The sequence below is a fragment of the Chrysoperla carnea genome, chromosome 4 (assembly GCF_905475395.1).
Source record: "Chrysoperla carnea chromosome 4, inChrCarn1.1, whole genome shotgun sequence".
In the NCBI taxonomy this organism is placed as follows: Eukaryota; Metazoa; Arthropoda; class Insecta; order Neuroptera; family Chrysopidae; genus Chrysoperla; species Chrysoperla carnea.
The window spans coordinates 32,901,561-32,928,116 of NC_058340.1; the positions used below are offsets into that span (position 1 = coordinate 32,901,561).

The following is a 26,556-nucleotide window of genomic DNA, read 5'->3' on the forward strand; positions in this document are numbered from 1 at the left end:
TACAAATTGATACAAAATCACCTGAAATTTAATAAACAAGATCATTACTTCCATGAAAGAGATTGATTTTAGTTTTAAGCCATACATTTGATTGATGGAAAATAAAATAGCACTTAATTGGAATATATAATCGTGTTAATAAAGCGAATCGATGAATTAAAAGAAAATTTCTTTGCGTTTGCTTTAAATATAGGATTTGGCTATTACGAACACATGGGTGTCATGGTCAGTCTATGTGTGATTGTGTCAACAACATGAACATTGTTGTTACTAACTTACATTGAGTTTGAAATAAACTTATTGATCATTTTTATAATATACCACATATTTTTGTACATATATATAACAACCACCAGTAGCGCAGTCGGTAGAGCAGTGGACTTAACACTAAAATCAATACAGTACAACCTGCTCATGTTGCTGTGACAATCACATCATATTTTTGTTATTATATTTATAAGTTTTAGAACCATACAAAAAAGGATTGTTTAAAACTATGTTTCATTTCACAACAACAGTATTTGGAATTTGTTAGACATTATAACTTTACCACTCAACCCGTATTGTAGTTGTATCACATTTGTCGCCCCATTCGTCAAATTTGATTTCTCGATGATATTAAGACTCGTTTGATATTAAGAATATTTTTTCCGAGTATTTATCTGTGTATCTGTCTCTGGCATCATAGCTCCTAAACGGATGGAAAATATTCAAATTAACTTCTGTTATGTTCTGAAATCAATTCAGCAGCCTGACCAACATAGAAATGTTTTCAGCTGGTTGGGTATAAGCCACGTTACTATAGTAATTTAATTGATCAACATGCTGCATTGAATTTCAGAACACACATGTTTAATGTAGTCATGTTATAATTGATGATTTCATAACTCAAAAGTTAAAACCTCTTAAATGCTTGAATAAATATTTATTTTTAATACATCAAAGAGTTGTTTAATCAACAATAAAAAAAAATCTATATATATTTGAAAAAATTTATTATTCAGTGAAAACTATGGAAAAAATAATAATAAAATCACACAAATGCTCCTCGGATGGATACAAAGGAAACCAATTTATAGTACCTACATGATAAAAAAATTATTATTTTATTACTCTGTTACTTTCCTTCTTCACGTTATTATTAACGTTTTTTGTTGTTGTTTTCATAAAAATATATAAAAATTCTATAAAAAAAGAAAAAATAAATAATTGTATATAAAGAGTGTATCAAAATACAGAAGTGATTTTTTAATAGAAAAGTTGCAAATTACACAGTTTTTTAATTAAAAGTTTAAAGTAACTTTTTTATTAATTCATAAAGTTTGCTGTATAGGGCTATGTATATCCGGTAAAATTTATAGGCACACTGGCGGACCCGACAAATTGTTTCCTGTGGAAACGTATCTCTAATTCTAGAATAGTATATCCGGTAAAATTTATTAGCCACTGGCGTGCCAGACAGGTGGTGTCCTGTGGAAACGTTTCTCTAATTGATGAATACCTATACTACGCTTAGTCTGCCCGCTATAAACCCATCCCGCTAAGCCGATCCCCGGAAACTCAAATTTTATTTCTATCTATTGGACAGGCCACGACCCGACCTTCGACAGTGGAGCTTGCTGCGCTCGCATATTGCTCTGATAATAAATACCTACTGACAATACCTGAATAATAATAAATTGAACCTTAATATTATTAAAAATAGATAGTACATAGTAAGTTGTAATAATTATGGAATTTTAATAATAAATAATACTTCAATACTATTACAAAAATACGTAGTACGTAGTGTAATATAATGTAATATATGATTTATATGCGCTCCTACCATTTAATGAAATTTAATTTTTTGATGCGGAACCCTCAAATAGTTATAGTGGACCGAATGGTAAATTTAAACCGAGTTCACTTGAATATACACACAAAATTTTATCAAAATCGGCCCGTCCGTTTAGGAAGAGTACAGTCACTAACATCTACCTACTCGAAATATGTATAATAGATAGAAGCTTTTTGTCTAAATTTTCCCTGACCATTTTCAAGAAATATAGCTGAATAGTGGTGATACAGGTGTGAGTTTCAAGACGTGCGTGGTTTCTATTAAGGCGTGCGTGGTCGTGGAATTATTGTCAGAAACCTCAGGCTTCATGAAAATTCAATAATGTCAAACCCCATGATTTGGGCGATCTATAATGATTGTCTAATCTCACTAAATTGTTTTTAATTTATCTTTTCACTTTTGGTGAAGTTAGATCACTATTCCAACCATAGTTTAAACGAAAATTGCAGGGTCTAGCTGCTAAAACTTACTATTTTTAAAACCTTGTTCAGCAATGAAAACGTGTTTTTTCGTCGAGTTGCCGATTTTAAATAACTCCAGACTATGCAAATATTGCGTTAATTTTGGAACACCCATTACTTTACAATTATTTATTTATCAGTATAACTATTTATTTATCTGTTTGTCAATTGTAATTTATTGCATTTGCAGTTTAAAGATGAAATCTATTTAAATAAATATTAAAAACAAATATATAGTGTTTAATAATATAACATTGTAAATTATTACGAAAAGAAAACGATTTCGGTAAACAGTTAAAACTGGTTTATAACGACGAGAGGAAATTATAAATAGAACAATAAATTACTGGTATTTGGTAAATTTTTTCGAGTCCTCAGCCCTGAATTTAGAATACAAAAAAAAATTTGAATTGTATACAAATTGATTGAACATGAAAGTGAAGTTTAAAAAACAAAACTTTAACAAAAAGAAAACCGACTTTTCCAAAACAAATTAATATGCACTAAAAACCAAAAAAATTACGATAATATAATGTAGTTAAAATTATTGTTATTTTTGGAATCGGTGTCGGCCAAGGAAACAACTCTAACAGAACAGTTTGCTACATTAGCTTGGCTAATACCGACTCCAAAAATAACAATAATTTTAACTACATTATATTATCGTAATTTTTTTGGTTTTTAGTGCATATTAATTTGTTTTGGAAAAGTTTTTCCCTTGAAATCGTTTTCTTTTTGTTAAAAGTTGTTTTTATTTTGTCATTTTTAGTGAATCTGAATTACACTAACTACAGTGCAACCTTAATATAACGAACCTCAATATAACGAATTCCTCGATTTAACAAATTTTTCGCAATCCCCTTGAATTGTCCATAAGAGTCAATATAAAATATACCTCTACATTTCGAATATTTTTTGCGAACGGTCTCTTTATAACGAATTTTCAACTATAATAAAAAATTTAAATACCTCTAAATAACAAAATTCGTCAATTCAAAACCTTTATATAACGTATAAAGTCCCACCAATATATGACAGTATGCTCCATAGTATGTAATTCATGTCGCGAGAGCTTCCGACACTTTTTTCCTCTATATAACGAATTTTAGACCAACTTAACCTCAATATTACAAACCTCAGTTTAATGAATTACTTGATATAACGAATATTTACTGGTTCCCTTCAGATTTGTTATATCGAGGTTGCACTGTAATTTGTCACTTAAAAAAAGAATCATCGAAATCGGTTGGCGTGATATTGAGTTATTCGTTCTCTTGTCGTGTATACTTAATGCAAATTTAAGACTTTAATGGTTTTCTCATGGATGTCGTTGTCAGAACTGGATCAAAATGGGACCACACGGGAAGCACCAACATCCAAATAGATAAAGAATCATTAAAATCGGTTCACCCAGTCAAAAGTTCTGAGGTAACACACATTTAAAAAAAATACAATCGAATTGATAACCTCCTTTCTTGTTTGAAGTCGGTTAAAAACATTGCACATTTAGATAGTTTTTCGTTTTAGTAACAAGTTTCATGCCACACAATATATAAAAGAGAAAATCATAAAATTCACTATAATGCTTCTTGTGATTTCTAGTAATGTGTCCTTGTTCTGGTTATCTTTCTCTCAAATGTAAGTTAATAATAATTTCAAGAATGTTTTCATTTGTTTTCTGTTCTTTCAAATCAAGACAGAGCAATGCATCGATATTATTCTGCAAAGAAATTGTTGGCGGGTGGCATTAGAAAGGGATGTAAACTTCTTCTCATTCCATGAAAATCTTTTCATAATAAGTATTCAAACATTCTGCTGAGATACTCATATCAAAAATGTTATTTTGATGAAATAACATAGTATGACGACTCACTACTCTATTATTAATTTACATTATAGAATTCTAATGGTGCCATTTTCAAACTATGTGTGCAATTGATGGCTCCAACAAGAAATTTGATATTTTCTGTGAGTAAATGGTATCTTATCTTGAATTGAATAACGCAGTAAATGATGTAAATGTGATTTCTTATTTTCTCTCATATTAAAACTAGCAATACGTACCGTAAATGCCAAATATTTGTTTGAATATTGAGAATTATTACAAAGTTTCAATGTGCAAGTTTGTATGAAAATTACGTCATTTTTAAAGCTAGAGAGTTGAAACTTATTTTTAGGCTTTTGATAAGATATAAATAGGACATTCAAAGTTTGTCAAAATCTTACCCTAAAGAAAGTAACAACAGGGGGTGAAAGTTTTTGTGTTATAACGTCTGCAAAAAAGTTTACTTCCCAGAAAATAAAAATATAGAAGAAATACAAAGAATTAAGGATTCATTACAAAATTTGAAACTGAAATTAAAGCAATAACACAAAATAGGTGTTCATTTAGAAAGGTGAAAGCAACAGAGGATATGAACTAAGCCACAGCCTTCAAGGTGTAGGTACTAAATACTTAAGATTTGAAAAATTATTTCACATATAGAAAGCTTCATTATCAGCGAGTAACATAGGCTGTTTTCAAAACAATTAGGATTCCGCACCAAAATAATAAAGTTGACGAAATTGGAAACAAAAGAAGTGACTGCATATGAAGTGAAGGTTATAACACAATATTCTTTGTATTTAAAATTGATGTTGCCCAGCGATGCGGGTAGTTCAAAGCTAGTAATAATATTAATGTTGAACTAATTTCGGGCACCATTCATACTAAAACACATATTGTATGTTCATTTAATAAATAAATGTTTATAATAAAAAACTTGCTATATGTATTATCATAAGCATAGCTAGATATTAATAAAATATTGTAATACATTATTATAAATTTTAATATCGACTTAATATTTTGCATTTGTATTACCCATCTTCATGATAGTATAGACGCAAACCAGCTGTCTAGCTGGTTTAAAATTTATAAACAATTTTTTTGGAAGATTTAAGGTAGTACCAGCGCCAACAGAAGCTTAGACTTGTGGTTGAAAATATTTGTACCTTATTTTGAACTTTGATGATGAATTTTTTTACAACTTTATGAACGTAGATGAAAAATAGGAATAAAATTTTTCGATATCTGCTTTGGTTTTCGAAATATTGAAAGCTAAAAAATTAAACAAAATTTTCAATATTCGATATTTGAAAATTAATCCAGATATCGAAAAATTTTGCTTATATTTTCAAGTTAAAACATAATTCATCATCAAAATTGTAAATGTATATTTTTTTAAATTTGTGTCCCCACTGCCGTGCTTATACATTCTTAATTTGTCGAGAAACCTTAGAAATTAATATTACAGGATACAAGATAAGAACTTCAATTAATAAGAATCATAAAGTCACTAATAAAATTTAAAATAATTGAAATTTTAACGTTCTTATATTCATAAATTATGAAATTTTAATGAAAACTTAACATTATCGTATAAAAAACATTATTTAGGTACTTAAGGTATTGAAAGCTACAAATAGTACAGTGCTGTTACCATCAAAAATAGCTTTTTGTCATTCATGGTACACTATTTCATGGAATCGACCATCTGTCAAATAATTGGATTTTTATTTAAAAACCACTAAGAATACTTCAATTAATTATTATAGTCCAATGCACTTACATAAATCGTAGAGGGGTGACCTAAAAGCTTTGACACTAGATTTTTTGGATAGGGGTTGTTTGGAGACCTTAAATCTGTTTTTGCGTAGTCGAGAAATTATGCCTTTCGTTGACATCTTGAAAAATGACTTTTTATACGTTTTGGCCCATATCTTGCGTTCTATTCATTCAAATTTGATGATTTTGATGTCGTAGGACTGTCTTTGATGTTTGCATTTTATCTTCACACTCATTTACCTCAAAGTACACGCTACGATTGATAGAAAAAAGTTTTTCTTGGTCAAAGTCATAAATTTTTTCGTTGGTTACTTTTTGTAACAGTTTGAGACAAATGTTTCAAACAAAAGTTGTTATTTTTTTAAAAGAAACTGTTTTTACATTTAAACTAATGTTCTATCTCTAATGGTTTAAAATATGGGTTCCACGGACCCAAAACCCAATTGACCTATGCTTCACTTGTTACGTCCTATGCACGTTGTAAAAATTTCAGCTTGATATCTTATGAAGAAAAGGTTGCACTATTAAAAACTATTTGTAAAAAACTGTTACAATAAGAAACTCACGCAAATTTTTTTGACTTTGAACACGAATAACTTTTTGTCTATCAATCGTGTACTTTGAACTAAATGGGTAAAGATAAAACGCAAAGAAGTCCAACGACATCAAAATCATCAAATATGAATGAATAGAACGTAAGATATGGGCCAAAAGGTAAAAAAAAGCCATTTTCCATGGTGGCGGTGAAAGTGTTTATTTCCCGAGTACGCAAAATCAAATTTAGTGTCTCCAAACAACCCTCCATTGAATGAATGGATTAAAAAATCTAGTGCCAAAACTTTGGGTCAGTCCGTAAGTGCACTGGAGTATTACCATACTTGATGTAATCAAATTTTTTTAAATATTGATGTTTCGCCTGAACTATTTATATCGTTACATCTTCATATAATATATTATTAAACAATTTACAACTGTTGTGTATGCTTTTAATATTAAAATAAATAATAATCACAATCATAATAATCGCATACATAGTAAATAAAGTTGTAAACTGATTATGTGAAAGTGAAAGATTGGCCTACAGAATTCATAATTAAATAGAAAATAAAAGTTTATAAAAAACATACTTAATTCTTTTTAAATTTTAGTATTCAAATTAAAAAATTGTTCATCATTCTCTAACCATCTAACAACCAACCGTATGTATTCACTTTCATGTATGATTATGCGTGTGAGGTAATTGGTATACGTAGCTAGGCCACAGGGTATTTTTATGTAATTATTATGATGATGAGAAGACAGGAAATTTTTGTAGATGATGATAGATCATAATCTATCTTCATTTATTATTAAAATCTATTTTTTTATTTATTTTTAATGGCCATGATCTTGCAGGTATATTTTTTCCTGTTGTTTTTGTGGTTTGAATTAATTAGTTTTTTCGGTTTGATTTTAATCTTGGAAAATACCCGGGAATATAAATTTCAATTTATTTTTAAGCATTGCAAAATTTTACTAACGTATGATGATTCTGGTATGATATTAGATGCTAAAGCTTTTTGTAATTATTACTATATCCAATTCAGCCTTCTACAATCTATAAAAGAAATGACAGCCGATTTAATATTGCTTCAAGCCTGGGAAGAGATTATTGATCATTGAGACAAGCATCAGATTTTCAATTTTAATTCCAAACTAGATTGATCTCATTGATTATCTGATGTTTATTTACAGAAAGGGCCATTTTAAGCTTTATCTAAATATCTCGTTTTGTATTCAATCAAAAACCCCTATCAAAAAATAACTTAAACAAAAGTTGCAGAATTTGATAGGGGGCATCATGTTCTTTTTGGGTTCCTTTAGTTGATCCTAAACGGTAGAATAGAATAACCTTTTAAATTAGAAAGTTGATGAAAAAACATCATTAAAAAAACTAATAGCTTTTGTTGAAAACATTTTTTGGGAAAACGTTCGCTTTCGAAAAAAAATGCTTAAAAATATGTCATTATTGCATTTAATCGAAAGAAAACACGCTTACTAAAATATTTTGTATGAAAATTCAATGTAGAATTATATTAATAATTTAATTAGTAAATTTAATTTTAAAGTAATGACTTTTTAATTATTTTTTGTTTAAATTTCGCACGTGTAGGTATCAAATGATAATTTATTTGAACATAACAATTCAAACATGTGTAGGAGGATCTGATTACATACGGTAAAAAAGCGCATCCGCCTACTATTCTCAATTACAATATCCATTTAATAATGGGTGTAATTTAAAAAAAAAATAAAATCAATATATGTGAAGCTAATTATTTTTATATCATCTGTTAATATACAGGCAGAAAGTCGGCTCGTACAGCCCCGTTTGCAAAAAAAATGAGATGGAAAAAAGTTTATTGAAACCTAATAAATTCAAGCTTCTAATTTTCTGTGGGGTAGGCATGATTAATACTTTTATAACCCAAACCCAAGTTCGAAGTGCCAGTCTCGACTATTAAAGCGAATTAATGCGTCGGACCTTGTTATTCCAGTCTTTGACTCCAGCACTTTGCTGAATCCAGTTTTAATTTGCCAGCTCAAACCTTGACTAAGGCTAATATATCAAGACTTGGCTCGCTAACCCTTGCTCAAAACTTTGTCTACCAACCCTTACCTAAGTCTTGGCCAATGAAAATAATCAAATTTTTTTTAGCCAACCTTTGCAAATTGTGAATATTTTTCTTACAAGTTGTTTTGTTTTTCATTATTGCTAAAAATATAATCATTTCAACAAAATTCAACCTTGAGATTTGTGTATTTCCACATCTACATATCTATTAGGCAATTATTTAAATGAAATACTATTCCATTCTTAACCGGAAGAATAACTTATGAAATTAAAGTCATTGGGAAATATTTGTTACATGTGTTTAAAAACGAACTAAAAAATATCTCATTTTTCTTACTTGTTATACCATGTATATGAAATATATCAAGGTATATTAAGTTTAGTCCCAAGTTTGTAACGTTCAAAAATATTGATGCTATGAACAAAATTTTGGTACAGGTGTTCATAAAATCACCTAACTAGTCCATTTCCGGTTGTCTGTCTGTCTGTTTGCCTGTTCGTCTGTGATCACGATAACTCAAAAACGAGAAAAGATATCAAGTTAAATGAGCAACATAGGTCAATTGGGTCTTGGGAAGGACCCATCTTTTGAAAACCGTTAGAGATAGAACAAACGATTCCGTAATCAACACTGTCTATACATGGTATTTCAATAATTAACTCAGTCAATTGTTTGTTTTAATTTGTTTATTAAAATATTGATAATTTGTTTTTATCTTTTGGAATGTAAATTTTATTTTTGGATTTAAGTAAAACCATTCCATAAAAAGAAAATTAAAAACAAATTTCTTATCAATTACTTTTTTCTTAAATCAAAATGTTTATTTATTTACATTATGATAGTTGAATGAGTTTATTTCCCAAATAAAATTATAAATTTTTATTTAATGATTGTTAATACATTTAATTGATTTTTCAACCCACATAATGGTGTAAATATTGCGAATCTCTCTATAAACATATTCCAAATATAAATTGTTAATCAAATTATCATCGTATAACATAATGTTGTTATTATATATTTTATTTAAAAAATATTCTTTAAACATATGTGCGATAAATATTAAAAACATTCTATAAAAAAAATTACTTTTTATTTCATTTTATACCTAATTTTAGTTTAGCGTTTTTATTAATGTATAATAGGCTTTCTCACAATATTTATATGTACAACGGTACTAAAAATATTGTTATCAGATTGTTTCTTGGAGAAAGAAAATTGTAAATTAACTCACCAATATAACACAAAAAGTTCATATAAATCAAGTTCATATATTCCAAGTAGAAGATAATTTATGAAATTTGAGTTCTTATCCTGAAATTTCAGAAACTGTCTGAAATTAATTACTAATTCTCTTGGGTGACGATGAAAGTATTTATGGTGAAAGCTTAACGTCCGTGAATATTGTGAATAGTAAATATAGTTATGAAAATTTGAAATATATCATGTAAATAATAAACTTAGAAGAAAAATGCTGAGACGAAGAAAGTTTCTTTCAGTTCTTACAATCTTACGTTTGATATTTCTTTTTTATAAACATTAAGATACGTTAATATATCGCATCGCATTCAGACAAACTTTAATCGTAAATAATTATGATGCCCCTAGAACACTTCATTGAAGCCACCAGCTTAAATTTCCAACAGTGGTGAATCCTGTGATCACTGTTAATATTGTTTTTTTGTGAAAACTAATTGCAACAAAAATTGTTCAAAGCAATTTCAGTACAAATATCATTCAAAGTATTTCAAATAGGTTTCAAAAGTAAAAAAGAATATTTTTCAGGTTTACGCGAAACTACTGATCAGAGACGAAAAGTAGCCCTGAATTAAACTTACAACACTTTTAGGATCATAAGCATTCCCTAATTTAACGCAAACCTGACTGTTGATGAAAATAAAATAACACTTTAATTGCCTGAATGCTTTTTATTTGCTTTTTCCGCTTACATTTGTATTATTTTGTGACATCTTTCGTTCCCTGAATCCATTTTCCAACTGAAAACAATTGAGTTTTTCAGAGATCGAAACATGTCACAACGTATTACAAATGTAACAAGTAGAAAAAGCAAATAAAAAGAATTTTTGAAATTAAAGTGTTATTTTATTTTCGTCAAAACAGTAATAATGGATATCCACATATTAAATGTTCTGAATTGTTTCCCCTTCTCTTTACGCCCTTCCTCTTCCCCATTATCACGTACGGAAAAAATTTCGTATAAGATTGTTCAAATCTCAGATAATAATATTTTTTGTACAGGTGTATCTATTATAAATCAAGTTGGTAAGAAAAACAATTGACTTCAATGTTTAGTATATGCAATTATTTATTTCTCAGATAGGTATACATTCTCATGCAGATAATGTAAAAAACGTGTTAAGAATGGAATAGGCGATAATTGCTATAATTCACGTGATAACTAAATAACTTTATTATTTGAAATGTTGTTTTTTTTTATTACTAAAAAAGAAAGAAAACCTACTTTAAAACATGTATTATTAAAAAGATTCACATTAAAGTTGTTTAATTTAAATACATTTAGTAGTATCATTTACTTACCATCTTTAAATTATTTAACTTTTTGAGATACATACTAGTTTTTTCCGCGACTTCGCGAGCGATATTGATTCATTTCAATTATTTCCCTAAATGATACATTTAGCGAATCATTGGTTCATTTAGAGAACGTTTCTTGTCTTTGCTTGTCCCCTCTATATTTGCCACTAGAAATATAGAAAATGTCAAGTTTAAAGCCAAATATACCACATGCTATTAAGTGGGCAAGTGGGTTAAAGCACTTGCCTTTAAAAGCAGATGGATTTTGCAGCCGTAGCAATTGCTAGAAAGCTTGAGCCTGATGCAAAAAAGCAAATAAAAAATCCAAATTAATCGATTTTCGGAGAAAAAAGGGTGGTTTGCGTGGAAAGTTTTTCATTTTTGTCGTAAGTTTCATGGAAATTCTCGTGGAAAGAAAAAAACAGTAACTTACTAAATAAATTTCGATTTTTGCCCCAATTTCCTAGTCAGTTTTTTGTATTTTATAAATTACGTATTTCGACTACCAAGTAGTCATCATCAGTATGAATTATCTAATCGTAATTACTCTTATTATGTATGTTACTCGTTGCTAATTTGGTGGCAGACTGCAATTCGTTAATGGGGGCAAAAATCGAAATTTATTTCAAAATAAATTGCAAGATTATTTCATGGCAAGATTACTCTAGATTTTACTCTGTTATGTACAATTCAATGAAGGAATCTATTTTTATACTTCAAACATGTAAATAAAAATAACCATCGTTGTTTATAAAAAGTTCATTGTATCAGTTATTTTAATAATAATTATAAATACTAATAAAATATGATTGAAATATAGGAGCCGGCCAATCATCCTGATTAATTGCCCTTTATAGTTCAAACAGAATTTTAGTTATCTTTTATTGACTTTATTAATAAAATGTATATTTAAATATATAATATAAAATTACTATATTGTAGAGAAGTTTAATTATAGATAGTTAGACTAATAATAATTGATGTTTTATTGAATTTAATAATGCATAAAAAACTAGCAGATACCCGCCCGCTTTTCTGAGCAATTTCTTTCAAAACAAAGACTCTCATATTATAGCCCTCACCTCCCTTTTTCGGGAATGATTAATGATAAATATGATTTTTTCTTCATTAATTAACAAACATAACAATTGTTCATGCTGCTTGCAATATCTTTTTTGTTTGTTTAAAAATCAGGGTCAAATTAAAATAGGTAAATCTAATATTCATTTCAAGTTACAAACTGATGCTAAAAAATATTAAATTTTATTTCATCATCATCTACATCATTGTCTTGCAAATGCAATGTCATATTTCGAAAAATATCTCAAAAATTGCAAGAATTAAACAATTGAAACAGTAAAATTTATTATCCAATTTTTATTTATTTATCTAATACAACAACTTGTTTTCAAATTTCCTCGGGTAAACTTATGAGATTTATTCATAGTTGAGATTTATGATATTTACTACGATTTCAATTGAAAACTGTACTGAGAATATGATCAGGTCAAAAATGTACTGAGAATACCATAATAGAAACTCATATAACAATTTTAAAATCTTCCCTGCGCCAACACCATCATACATTTATTTATACAAAAACACATGAAATTCTTTCCCATCAAACTGAAAATATTATAAAATTAAATAAGTCTTCTTGAGCTTGGTATAAGAACGGCGATATAATGCACATGCAGGCAAACAAACTCAAAACTTTATTGAAAACATCAAAGAAATTTTGATGTTTTCAATAAAAAACAAGTGAAAACTAACAATTGACTGAGTTAATTGTTGAATTACTTTGTATGGAAAGTGTTAAATGTCTGTGCCTGCATTATTTTTTGTAAATTAGAGTATTATTATTAGAATTTTTTTTGTAAAAGAGTCCAAAAAGCGAAGACAGCTAACATTTCGGTCGCCATCTATTGGGTTTCCAAAAGTATTTTCTAAAATTTTTCGTTTTTCAAGAATTCACGTTTCATAAGATCACTAGTTGAAGCTAGCTATAAATTTTCAATTTCCTATTTTTTATAGATTTCGAGAAAATGAACACGTTTAAAAAAAAGTTTCAAACCAAAGTTGTTTATTATTTTTGTAGGAAACATTTTTTATATTGAAACTTTTGTTCTATCTCTAACGGTTCACAAGACTCCTTTGTTGCTCATTTACGATTTCAAACTCATGTTTTACATTCTAAGCACGCTATTAAAATTTTAGCTTGATATCTCTTCGTTTATAAGTTTTGTTCGTATCATCAATATTTTGAAGCATTCCAAACTTGGGACCAAAATGAGTATTCCTTGTTATATAATTCATATATACAGGATATAAAAACAGCAGCAATAATGTGATAGGCTGGGTGAAATTTTGTGTTTGTCTATAAACCACTTAAAAGACTATCAATAAAATTCGTCAAACAAACAGGGAAAGAGAAAATTTTCTGGGAGTGGCGAAGAGTGATATAGGGGAGGGGCTTCAGTGGGTAATGTTCGCAATCAATTTCATTTTAGTTTTCTGTATTAGCTTTTAGAATTTTGTAAATTTTTTATTATAAGGAATAGATTTTGAATCCAGCGTGGCAAAGATTGACGAAAGGGGTTCAAATAGAAGAAATTTAGCGTGATATATTTAATGGATATACCGTTGAGGTTTTTATTATGTTCTGATAGAATTTCTAACTAACAATTTTAACATAATACATGTATTCAAATTTTTCTTTGAAAATAGTTACGTGCCAACAAAATCAAACCCCCACTCGCTTCTATAGTGAACAAAATTAGCAATGTAGTGGTTTCCTTTCCCTTGTTAATCGTAGAACAAAGAAACCATGAAAAGTACACCATTGACTTGTCAACAGGATTTCAACGTCTATGTATTATAAATACACATCAAGCATAAATAAATATTTATTATTCCCTTCTTCTACAAAAACCACAAAATGTCTGATGATTGTTTATTATTTTACAAATAATTATAATTATTTATTATTCAACATAAAATTCTTACTAATAATAATGACTGTACTAAAACATAATATTTTATAAGTGCTCCTAGTCACTATGTCTAAAAACTCTGAATAAATAAATCTACTTAGGTACTACTCGACTCTCACGTGATTATAAAATATATATCTATGATACGCACAACTAGTCACGAAGTATATAAGGTCGGGGTTTTTAACGATATAGTCATTGTCTTCTTTAAAGCATTACCTGTTTCTACTTTATGCTACTATAATCCAGTGACTATGATGAAGTAGTATAAGCTATATGTATTATTTTTATAGGGTGATGACTTTGAATCCCTTATAATATATACAAGGTGCTTCAAAACTATCGTATAACAAGAACGTAGGGATGTAGAGGATTCAATTCTAGAGATAGGGTGCGTTTGATGACTGGTGGCATAGTTTTTGAGATACGGACTATAATCGATCCAAAAATTGCGATATCTCAGAAACTCTGCATCCAACCATTAAATTAACCTGATTTTTATACTTTTTGGATCAAAATTACCCCATCCACCGAGTTTCATCAAATTACAAAGCAAATATTTTTTTTACGTTTTTCTCGATTTTTTCAAAAACCGCATTTTAAGCGAAGTCGGAAACACCACAAGTATTTCATCCTCATTCCCCTTTTTGGCCTGACTTCGTGCTACCTCACGAGAATGTGGAGCACGCTTAAGAGATGTTGAAAATAAAGAAAGTTGTAGAAAATAAAATTCACTACAATTTATTCTCATAGCATATTTTGGATTATGTTGAATGTTGGCGAAGATTTACGTTCAAAATTGAAAACTTTCCTCAAAAAATCCAATTTTATACATTTAACTTGACCTTTAAATGAAATGCCGCTCTTAGCATAAAACTTACAATGACAATTCTTCAGGATAAATTATAGATAAATTGTATGTTATAACTTTTCAAAATTATACTAAGCAAAGCTCCATCTCGTTTATGGTACATTGGATTCAAAAACTATACAGAAATTATGTGCTTAGAATTTAATCCTTTAAGGCGCTTGGTAGTTTTAGGACACTCCATAATATTGTTACACTATATTTTTGAAACTCTAACTCGGTTCAAACATTAATAATATAAAAGTGAAGAGAATCCATATAAGTAGAAATAATAAAAAATATTAGCTTTGGTGTGGTATTTGGATTATAAAAATTCATTATTTTTAATACAATGATGAAAATTTAATTAAAATATCAAAATGAAAAATTCCTATAATGCAGTCAGAAGGTACAAAAAACAAGTGAAAACAAACAATTGAATTGATCGTTAAAATACCATGTATAGATTGTGTTGATTACACTGTCATATTACACATACATACATGTCACACATACATCAATGATATTCCCGTATAATACACATATATAAGTTGCGCCTAATTTGCGCTCTCATGCGTAAACAGTGACGTTTACGAAAAGATGTTTCAAACAAAAGGTTTTTATTTTTGTATAAGGAACATTTTTTATATTTAATCTTTTGTTCAATTTCTAACAGTTTCAAAATGGAAAGACCCATTTGACCTATGTTTCCCATTAACAAACTCGACCTCACTTTTTATGTCCTGAGCACGCTGTAAAAATTTCAGCTTTTTTTCAGCAGATATCATTTTTTGTTTTTGAGTTATCGAGTTGACAGACGGACGGACTAATTAAATGATTCTATGAACGCCTATACCAAAATTTTTTTCGTGGCATCTATATTCTTAAGCGTTACAAACTTCAGACTAAACTTAATATACTATGTATATTTCATATATACATGGTATAAAAAGCTGAATATTTTTAAATTGCAGTGATTTTTTTGTAGATAATAAATAATAATAAATTTAAAAAAATATCCAGGCAACTCAGCTAATGAAAATTTTTCTAATTTTTTAACACAAAAAAGTTACGGTTTGGAGAATAGGTATCTCAGTGCATTCATATTTATTTCTATTTGCATCAAAATAGAATGTATTCAGATTAATGTTGAATTAAGAACGTTCTCAAAAAATCGCGTTTTCTCGGAATCATCTTCGTGTATATGCAGTCTCATTAATGCTCTTTATAAACATATAATTCTATATTGAAGTGTTTTTAAAGGTATGGTTTATTATGTAACAAGGCGAATTTTCTTAAGATTATGGAAAACTAATATTCATTAATTAAAAGCATGAAAAATATAGAAAATTATAACAAGCGGCACTCGGTTTTTCCATAAAATACATTTAAAGTGATGAAATTAATGGCGTTTGTGTGTTTTTTCTTCTATAAGTGATTTTCTCTGAATCTTTAGGCATCAATATTTTAAAAAACTATAAAGTATATATTGAAAAATTTTACTCTTAGTTATCGTCTAATTTCCACAACAGAAGTCTCAGTTTTAACAGAATTCATCCTCAAAATTTGAAATGTAAGTCAAATATTTTCATTCACTCATTTATTTGGAAACGTCCTTAAGGCATATTATTGCATTAGAGATAAATTTTATGAATATTTAAGATCATTTTAAGGAATCATTATTATTTTACTTATCTCAAAGGGAAAATTTTCTTGCATTTGGGTTTCCTGAAAATGATGTGAAAATCATATCTCTTCTTACTCTTACTGGACTTAATGGAACAATTTTGACAGCTAAAACTGTTTTGCATTTTTCATAAATTAAAAAATTTTTTCAATAAACTTTATTATTAATTGAGAAATTTAATAATTTTTTGAGGCTACGTATACAAAATTCGTGTCCTTGGGAATTTCAATATTTATGTTGAAAGTCAATATATATTTTTGACCTATTGTTTACATCTTTGGAAGGTTCTGGAAATTGATTCACAATAGCTTGAAAAAGCTGTGAGCTTTGGACCCCAACTGAATCCAAATTTCATCTTTATGTCCGTTTAGCTTCTTCAAATTTAGTCGGAATTTTTGATTGGACAATTTGGAAAAAACTTTTCAGAAAAATTTAATTTTAACAAAATTTTTAATTAATTATAAACGAAATCACTGTTTATTGTTAATAAAAGCTTTCAAACTTGATATGTGTCGTGCGCTTTCAAACAAAAATTAAAACGATATATTATTTATATTAAATAATCAATTTCATTATTTACAAAACATTTTCATTGTACACAAAACATCCACATTTTAAAACAAATCATAAACACAATGTTTAGGAATGATCAATCAATTTTTCATATTTTCCATTATTACACAACCTGCTGTGTAGGAAGTCAAAATAAGTTTCTGATTAAATTAATTATTATATTGATAAATAATAGGGTAAGGTATAATACATAAAATCAAAAATTTACATTTAATTGTTTTTAAGGCCATTTTTTAAAATATCACAATAAAAATTGTCTTCTTATAGCATTATTTTTCTTCAACACTATGGTTTTTGTGTTCTAAAATTTAAATATTACAACAACATGGCACATAAAATTTGCTGCATGGAATAATATCATAATGTACCTCGAATCACCAATTATAACTAGAAAACATATTGCTGCCGATTTACCTACAAATTTGTATATTTCTTACAACATAAGCATTTTTGGCTTTCCATTTTCATGACGAAAATACTAACTTTCTATCATTAAGTTTATAAATTATCGTAATTGCCTCAAGGTCTTTAATTTGACTTCACAATTGAAGAAAATTTGTATCTCAATAATATTTGTAAACATGTGAATTTTCTGAAAACAAAATAATTTTAAATCTAAACAAATTTCATATTAGTAAGTCACATGGAAAACAATTATTAAAGGTAATATGTTGAAAATTATCATGGAAATATTATTTTTCTTGAATGAATCAAATAATTTTTATGACCTTTTGTTAATGTCACCTGTTACATTGAAAAATTTATTTATTTTCGTTGTGACATTGGTTTAGCAGATTAATTATTAATTAAACGAAATAACATAAGATAATTTACTCGTTTATTCATTAAATTTCGTCCCAATTTATTTGATTATCGAAAAATGTTCCCAATTAAAATGGCGTTGCTTGTTTAGCAACTTACTAATTTTAAGTATTCTCTATTAGATACTTACACTAATTTACAAAATAAAATAAAAGTCATGCCCTGCCAGTGAATTTTGTTTTATTTAGTGGCAATAACTAAATACAAACATTAATTTGTTTCATTTTAATAACTATGTCTCAACTCGAAGTCAATAGAAATTCATCCTTAAAATACTAACTAGCAAAGCTGTAAAGCATTTTTGCTCCATTTTTTCTATCTTTTCTGAAGCAAAGCATAGCTTTTAAGAATTTATGTTCCATTTTTCCAAATCTTTCTGAAAGAACTTGTAACAGACCATGCTAGATGATTATTTCTGGCACAACGGTTTTTTTAAAATAATTTATTGACGTTTTACCTTAAAATAGTTTTTTTTTTTAATTTCCACCGACTACTTTTGAAGAAATCTATGAAAGCATATCATCCATATACCAGTTTACCATAAACCAATGTTAAATATGCCTACTTTTGAAGTCATTTATTTATTAAATTAAATGGGGCAACCCCCCTAAAATTTTCAAAAGTGATTTTGACATAGTCCAAATTCATATAAAAAAATTTTCATTTTAAATCGTACATCCTCAAAGGACAAAAACCATGTAAACTAGTGTAATTATAAACATGGATTAACTCTTTAAGTTCAAGATTCAATTTGACAAAAGTATTCTCGGCTAGGTTTTGCATTCCGAAAATCTCTTAATTTAAGGAATTTTTTAATATCGTAATTGATCTTTAAATTGAAAACGCACGAATAAAAAGAATGAGTATGCTTTCATGACACATTCTGTAAATGTAAAACACAAAAATATTATGAGAATTAAAGTTGTTTTTTCATAAGTTATTCCACTTCCTGTGCCTGTCATTTTTAACGTCTTCTTTAAAACTATATAAATATATTTTCTGTGCGCACTGATTTGAAAAAAAATAAATGTTTCCGCTAAAATGTCATCTTTTTGTAGAAAGAAATATATAGAAAAGATAAGCTATCAAAAATTTTATATTCATTCACAAAAAATCATTCGACCATAATATATAATAAACCCTACATAATTCTTACACATGCTTGTTGTTACCTCTCGCGCGTGTTTAATTTGATTTTGATTATTAGCAAAGTTAAAAACTAGTAATCAGCAAAAAAAAAAAAAAAAAAAAAAAAAAAAAAAAAAAAACAATAAAATTAATAAAACCTTGGATTATTATTTATCCGGTAATTTGTTACAATGTTAATTTAAAAGTTATTTTATCAATAATTAATTTATTAACGAGATAAAACTCGTTGAAAAATTAACGATATGATCGCAAATATTTCGCAAAATAATGTGTGCCTCGTTGTTCATAAATGCAATAACGAGGCACAATATTTTTGCGAAAGAAAAGAGGGAGTGTTTTCGTAAAAGAACAATTTTTACGAAAAAGACTTATACATTTCTAGACCGGCTCAAATTTTCTCAAAAAGAACTTGTTTCTTTCAGAAATTATATATTTTTTTTATGAAAAAATTAATTTTAACCACAGGCAAACTTTTAACTCATTTATATATGAAATATATCAAGGTATACTAAGTTTAGACCCAAGTTTGCAACGCTTAAAAATATCGATAGTACGAAAAAAAGGGAATAAGTGTTAAGTAAAATCAACTAATTATTCTCATTTTCTTTAGTCTGTTCGTCCGTGAATACAATCACGGACGAAAACGACAAGAGATAACAAACTGAAATTTTTATGGTGTGTTTAGGACGTAAAAAGTGACTTCGAGTTCGTAAATGAGCAACATTGGACAATTAGGTCTTCCCACACATCTTGTAAACCTTTAGAGATAGAACGAATCGTTAAAGAAATATTCCTTATAAAAAATAAACCACTTTTGCTTGAAACATTTTTTCGAAAACGTCACTGTTTACCCTAGGGGGAACTAATTATATAGCATGTATTACATGGTAATATCAGTTATGTGTGTGTGACATGTATGTATATGTGGCTATGTAAGATTGACTACCTTTCTATACTTACATGACCAACAAATGAAAAAAAAACAACGATTGCGTAATTAACACTATTTTTACAAGGTATTTCAACAATTAACTCAGTCAATTGATTGTTTTCACTTTCACAATTTGCCGACCCTATAAACGCTCTATAATTTTTTCCGAATGTCTTATATTTTTCAATATAATACTTTATTGTATTATGCAGATTCCAAAATCAATAGATTTTTTCTCAATCAAAATCAATAGGTACAGTTAGTTTTAATTGTGAATTTGAAATATTCTTTAAATTATTTAGATCATACCTTTTAAGAAGATTTAACATTAATAAATCGTTTGGAAGATTTTGGTTCGATTTTACAAAATTTCCTTGTTTTGAAATTGCCATAAGAATTACTTAATTCGAAAATGAATATAGTCAGACAATTGTTGTCAGTGGATATTTAACAAAAAAACTATACCTAAATGATCCTAAATTTTAGCCTTGAATATATTTAAAAGAATTTGAAATTAGTAAAAATTTATACTCTTACAAAATTATTTATATATTACCGTTAATTAATTGTTTTTGTTGTTACTTCTGTACCGTTTTAATTGAATTAATTAATTAGTTGGAATTGGAAGGAGTTGATTAAAATAGCAAAACGTAACAGGAAAAGATACTTTCTCAATTATTTTAATTGGTTTTAATACAATTCTATTTAAAATATATTTATAATATGCGATGGATGACGATGAAAGATTTCCAATTAAGCTCGTGGTATTTCATATAAAAAAGGACTATTAATTTGAGTAAATTACGTACTCATAATTTATGTAATGGTACTTATGTAATATTTTCAAGATTAAATTTTACGTATTAGTATAATAACAGTAATTAATAAAGAAATGAGAGAAAAATGAAGATATTTTGCAGGATATTTTAGAATGAAATTCGTGTTATATAACAGAATGATTTTTATGTAAATTGATGATAAAAAATAAATGTGTTTTGGATCGGAATTTTTTCATTCAATTTTTTTAAACCACCTAAAATCTTAAATTATTTTGTCCCAGGTTTGGATCAAATTCATTGTGTTAGTTGAACAAATGAATTATATAAGTTTAACCCGAAAAAGATTTTACGTATTTAATCAACGACTAAGGAAAAATCATCTGTAATCGTATACACAAACAGAATATTAATTTAGCGAAAAAAATGAAAATCGCATGTACGCAAATCTTCTTTCTGAATATTCAAAATATTTAAGATTGTCTGATTTGTTACAATTTTTGAACCCTTTATCCTAAAAATATTACAAAACGTTACTGGAATATGTACAAAATAAACTTTATTTACTGATAGATTATTTGTTTTGGTTGACTGTTACCGGAAAACCTTCTTAGACCAGTTTCCACTAAACGGACAAACAAAATCAAAACAGAAACTCGTCCCGAAAAAAACAAAACTGCATTTTTTTCAAACTTTTTGAAATCTGGCAATGTAATATCCGTTAATTTTTCAGTTTTGTTTTTGTTTTTCAACAAAAACTCAACTGTTTAGTGGAAAACCGGCATTAGAATCATTAAATCAATTTAATTTCTAAATAGGGTATTATAGTTAGTCAAAAATAAAGCATGAAATTTGAAAAAAGTTAAAATTTATGTAAAAATATACTTAAATATTCTGATTTCGAGTCATAAAAGCACATTTTTCTTTTAAAATATTAAAATTAAAAATCGTAATTTTTAAACTGTATATGACGTGACCTAAAACGCGGGTAAGCCCTGCTGTGATGTCATAGCGGTATGAGTCATAGACCATCAGTTAGTTCAGTGTAGACATCTGGGTATAATTTATACATAGATAATAAGTATTTATATTTATTATAATCAGATGTCTATGAATATATCTGTTAAACTTATTTGTTTTATTTCGTATAGTGATACCCATATTACGTCATCAAATTGGATGCCCGCGTTTTTGACAGTTTAAAAAAGGTTTAAAATTTAATTTAAGGTTTTGGCAAGAAAGCGTGTGTATTTTTCTGAAATAAATTTTTGGTGGCTTTTTATTAGCAAAATCAACATCTTGAAGTACTTTTTTTAAAAATAGTGGAATACCCTATTGTGTCACGTTTATTTGTACGACATTGTCTGGTGACATATCCTGTAGAAGGAAGCTTTAACTTAAGAACCTCAAATGGATTGTTCGAAAAGGCTTATTGATCATATCCAAAATTATTTCAGGTTCAAAAAAGTTATCTTGGTGATTTTTTTTACGCTGGCCTCTATTGAGGAACATGCCTATAACGTTTATGAATGCGATAGCACTTCCTGAAAAATCTTAAGATCGTGAATATTTACCAAACCACAAAAATTTTCTTCTTTTCTTCCATAAAATGCATTTTATTGTTATAAAATATTTTACATCATCCGTTTTTTACACCAATTTCACTATGCGGGCTTCATTTTGAAATGATATTTATCAATACTTTTACAATAACATACATTTAATTGGCCTCTGTTATGTAACTTTTAATATATTTTCGAAGGTTACATGCTTTTTTCATTTTGAAAAACAATATTACATAGCCGCAACAACAGTTGTAAGATTTATTAATATATAATAATAATATAATATAGATATATAAAAATATATTGTAGTCAAATATTAAAAATAATATGTTTTTTTGTTTTGTTTCAGATTGGAAGTTTAAATGGATATTATTTATTTGAACATCAACATGTGCACAAAAGGTCGTTAGAGTCGAATGATTTATATCATACAAAATTGAACTCAGAACCAGAGGTTTGTATACATTTATTTAAATATTTATATATTAAAATATTACATTTTATTCATAATTTGCGTACAGGCTAATTTATCGGATTTAATGCAAGTAGTGCATACCTTATTACTTTGTTTAAATAGTATATGCAATCCATATTACATAAACTTTGCTCTGTTTTTCACAGAGCTGTAAAAGTTACATCATTTAAAAAATATGTATTGCATAAATGAATTGATAGTCGGTAAATTTCAAGTAAAAACGTTACACATTGATATTTTTTTGTATACATAAATTTCAATGCACTTGTTATATACGCAGCACTAATGTTACACAATACGTCAGCTGTATAGCTACAGATATACTGCTATAAGGATGTTGGCTAACGCACACCATGTCGGTAATGCGAACTAATAACATTTTCCCCCACCAAAAAGTGCCCAATGTCGATAAAGAAGTTTTCACTTAAAAAAAAAAGATATGCTCTTCATTTTAATCAATCTATAAGGACACTGCTTTAGAATAACTGCTTCAAACCTACATGAATCACCCTATTATTCGTAATGTACCTATAAAGTATAAAGCCAAGCAACAATATAAACATAATATTATAATAATATATATATATTTCTCGTTTGTCATTTTATATTAACTTTCTACTGCTATTTTGAAATTCGTTCAAGGTAAATTCTTTCAACCTTCGTGCTCAATAAACCACTATAGCACTACAAACTGAGCAACAATATTATAATAATTCAAATATAATGTACAATATATACCTCTATGCCATGTATTCTACATAATTAGCTAACGTTTTTTTTAACCTATAAGTATTATATTTTTATATACCTAGTTTAAAAACGATATACCACAGAAATGTATATATATTTTAATAACTCATTTGATTGTGTATGTTCTGGGGAAATAATAAAATAAATGGATCATTTACTTTATGCAATTTTGCATGAAATTAAATCCTATTTTAATGTAGTCATGATTTTGAAATTTGTTTATGGGTTTCATATCTTTTACGCTAATCCATCCTACATTAAAATTGCAAAGCGCGATGTAAAGCTTCTTTTTTAGTATGTTATTTGTACCCCTTAGGAGAGTGTGCAAGCAAAAAAAAGTTGTACTTCCTCCGTAATACGTGAAAAACTGCAAAATTTTTGCAGTTCAATTCAAAAACTATGAGTTGCTAGCATCATTTTGAAAGTATACTAAATATGAAACAATTGAATTGACTTTAGGTCGGCTAAAGTTCCGTATGTCTAATAGTTTTTGAGATATGATGCTTGAAAAATTTCAGAAATGCTAAATTTTTGAGAATTTTGTATGCCTGATTTTTATATAATAATCAATTGAAATTTATTATAATAATCAATAAAAGTTTTCTAGAAAATAAATCGAAAAATGTTCAAAATTTTAGACAACTAATACAAATGGCGACCGGAAGACGATATAAAGCTGCTTTTTTGGTAGGTTATTTGGACACCTTAGGGGAGGGGGAAACTACGTTTTGCAAGCAAACAAAGTTGTGCTTCCTACAAAATACGTGAAAAACTGCAAAATTTTCAGTTTTTGAGGTTCAATTCATGAATTATAAGCTTTTGACATTAGTCAAAACAGCTTCGTATGTCTAATAATTTTTGAGATATGATATTTGAAAAATTTCAGAAATTTTAGGCCAAGATAAACTTGTTAATAGTGCAAACGGAACCCTGAAAGTGCAACTCACTCTTACTCAATGTTTTTGTTAAAATTACATAATAGCTCCTAGTTCCGGCTTGTTGACGTTTTCTTATGAAGTTCCTATTAAATTTTTATGAGAACATAAAATTGTCGTTCAATTAGAAAAGTTTTATGTAATGTCTCAAATTATCGATATAAATATGTCGTAAAACTATTACATTTCGATTACAAATGGTATATAAAAATTATAAATTATTCAATTTCTAAATTCGTGGCTTTAAAATGTTATCTTTATTTGCAAAACCACCTGTTAAGCCAGTGCAATTTTTTGAATAATCTTGCAAAATTTAACTCATAAAACTTTTTACAGTTTGAACAAAGTTAGTTTTTCGCATTATATTATAGAATAATAATTCTTAAAACGCTGTTTTCTGTGTTAAAAAATGCAATTTTCTTGATAACACAGGCATATTTGATTCGATCTTATTGGAATTTTTTTTGAAACACACTAATTTTGGGTCATTTTTTTCAACTGTGATGTCAGTTTTCCGCTAGCTATCAATTATGTGCCTAATTTCGGGAGCAGGACGCAATATTCTTGAAACATATTAGACCTAGGTTAGTTTTGACCACAAATTTGAAAAGTTGGGCCCAAATTTAGTAGAATTACATACTTGCTTTATAAAATTTGGATGTGAAAGAGCAAAATTAAATTTTTTGGATTCTGATGACGTCATAAAGTTGAAAAATTCGATTTTCTTGATAACAAAGGCATATTTGATCCGATCTTATTGGAATTTTTTTTGAGACCCATTAATTTTGGGTCATTCTTTTCAACTGTGATGTCAGTTTTTCGCTAGCTATCACTTATGTGCCTAATTCCGGGAGCAGGACGCCATATTCTTGAAACCTATTAGAGCTAGGTTAATTTTGACCACAAATTTGAAAAGTTTAGCCCAATTTTAGTAGAATTACATGCTTGGTTTATCAAAGTTGGATAAAATTTGGATGTGATAGAGCAAAATTAAATTTCTTGGATTCTGATGACGTCATAAAGTTAAAAAATTCGATTTTCTTGATAACACAGGCATATTTGATCCGATCTTATTGGAATTTTTTTTGAAACCTACTAATTTTAGGCCATTCTTTTCCGCTGTGATGCCAGTTTTTCGCTAGCTATCACTTATGTGCCTAATTCCGGGAGCAGTAGGTTAATTTTGACCACAAATTTGAAAAGTTTGAACCAAATTTAGTAGGATTACATACTTGGATTATTAAAATTTTTTTAATTTAGTAAATAGCAATATCTGCCGAGAAAACCACAGAATGATTCAAAGCGATTCCTTGGAGAACTCGCAAGGAAACGTTTTTGGACTGAGAATATTTCATTTAATCAAACAATTATCTAAATGCTGTAGATTTATTTTGCTTGATTACAAATAAATGTTTTCTCTTGACAATAATATTTTGTATGCTAGTAGTATCTAGGTGGTATATCTAAGTGTTATTTCTCGCGTCAGCGTCAGCTGTTGTATAAGAAATTTTAAAATGTAAATAAATAAAAATTAAAAGTACATAAATATTATGTCAATGATAAATAAATATACATACATTAATTTATAAATAAATAAATGGCATAAAAATCATTGGAAAAATTATGATTTTAGATTTACATAAATCATTTGATTTGAATTTTAAAAATAATGTCGTTTTTATTTCAAGTTTCATTTTCCTAGGCATAGCTTACCTATTACAGGAAGATGGTGACGAAACAAGCTACGAAATGTTAATAAAGATGTGATATTCATATTTCTGGTGGAAACAAAACAATTTTGCGAAGTGAATTTGCAAATTAGTCAGATACGAACTGTCTACTCAAAACGGAGTATTTTTTCCCCAAGTTATGATAAAAGAGCTTTAGAAATGTTTCCTTCTTTTACAAATACAATTTTCGAATAGAAAAAAATTTGATTTTCCTAAAGGCGGGATAATTGTACCAATACTTAGT

General features: G+C 27.9%; 1 protein-coding gene across 1 annotated transcript in view; it reads left to right on the forward strand.

The window, feature by feature from the left end:
* Positions 1–26,556, forward strand: part of LOC123298680 (furin-like protease 2) — a 38,421-nt gene that overhangs the window by 1,344 nt on the left and 10,521 nt on the right. Inside the window, exon 3 of the mRNA XM_044880772.1 lies at positions 22,772–22,876. Within this exon, the coding sequence (XP_044736707.1) occupies positions 22,772–22,876 (105 nt within the window). The remainder of the gene's footprint in view (positions 1–22,771; positions 22,877–26,556) is intronic.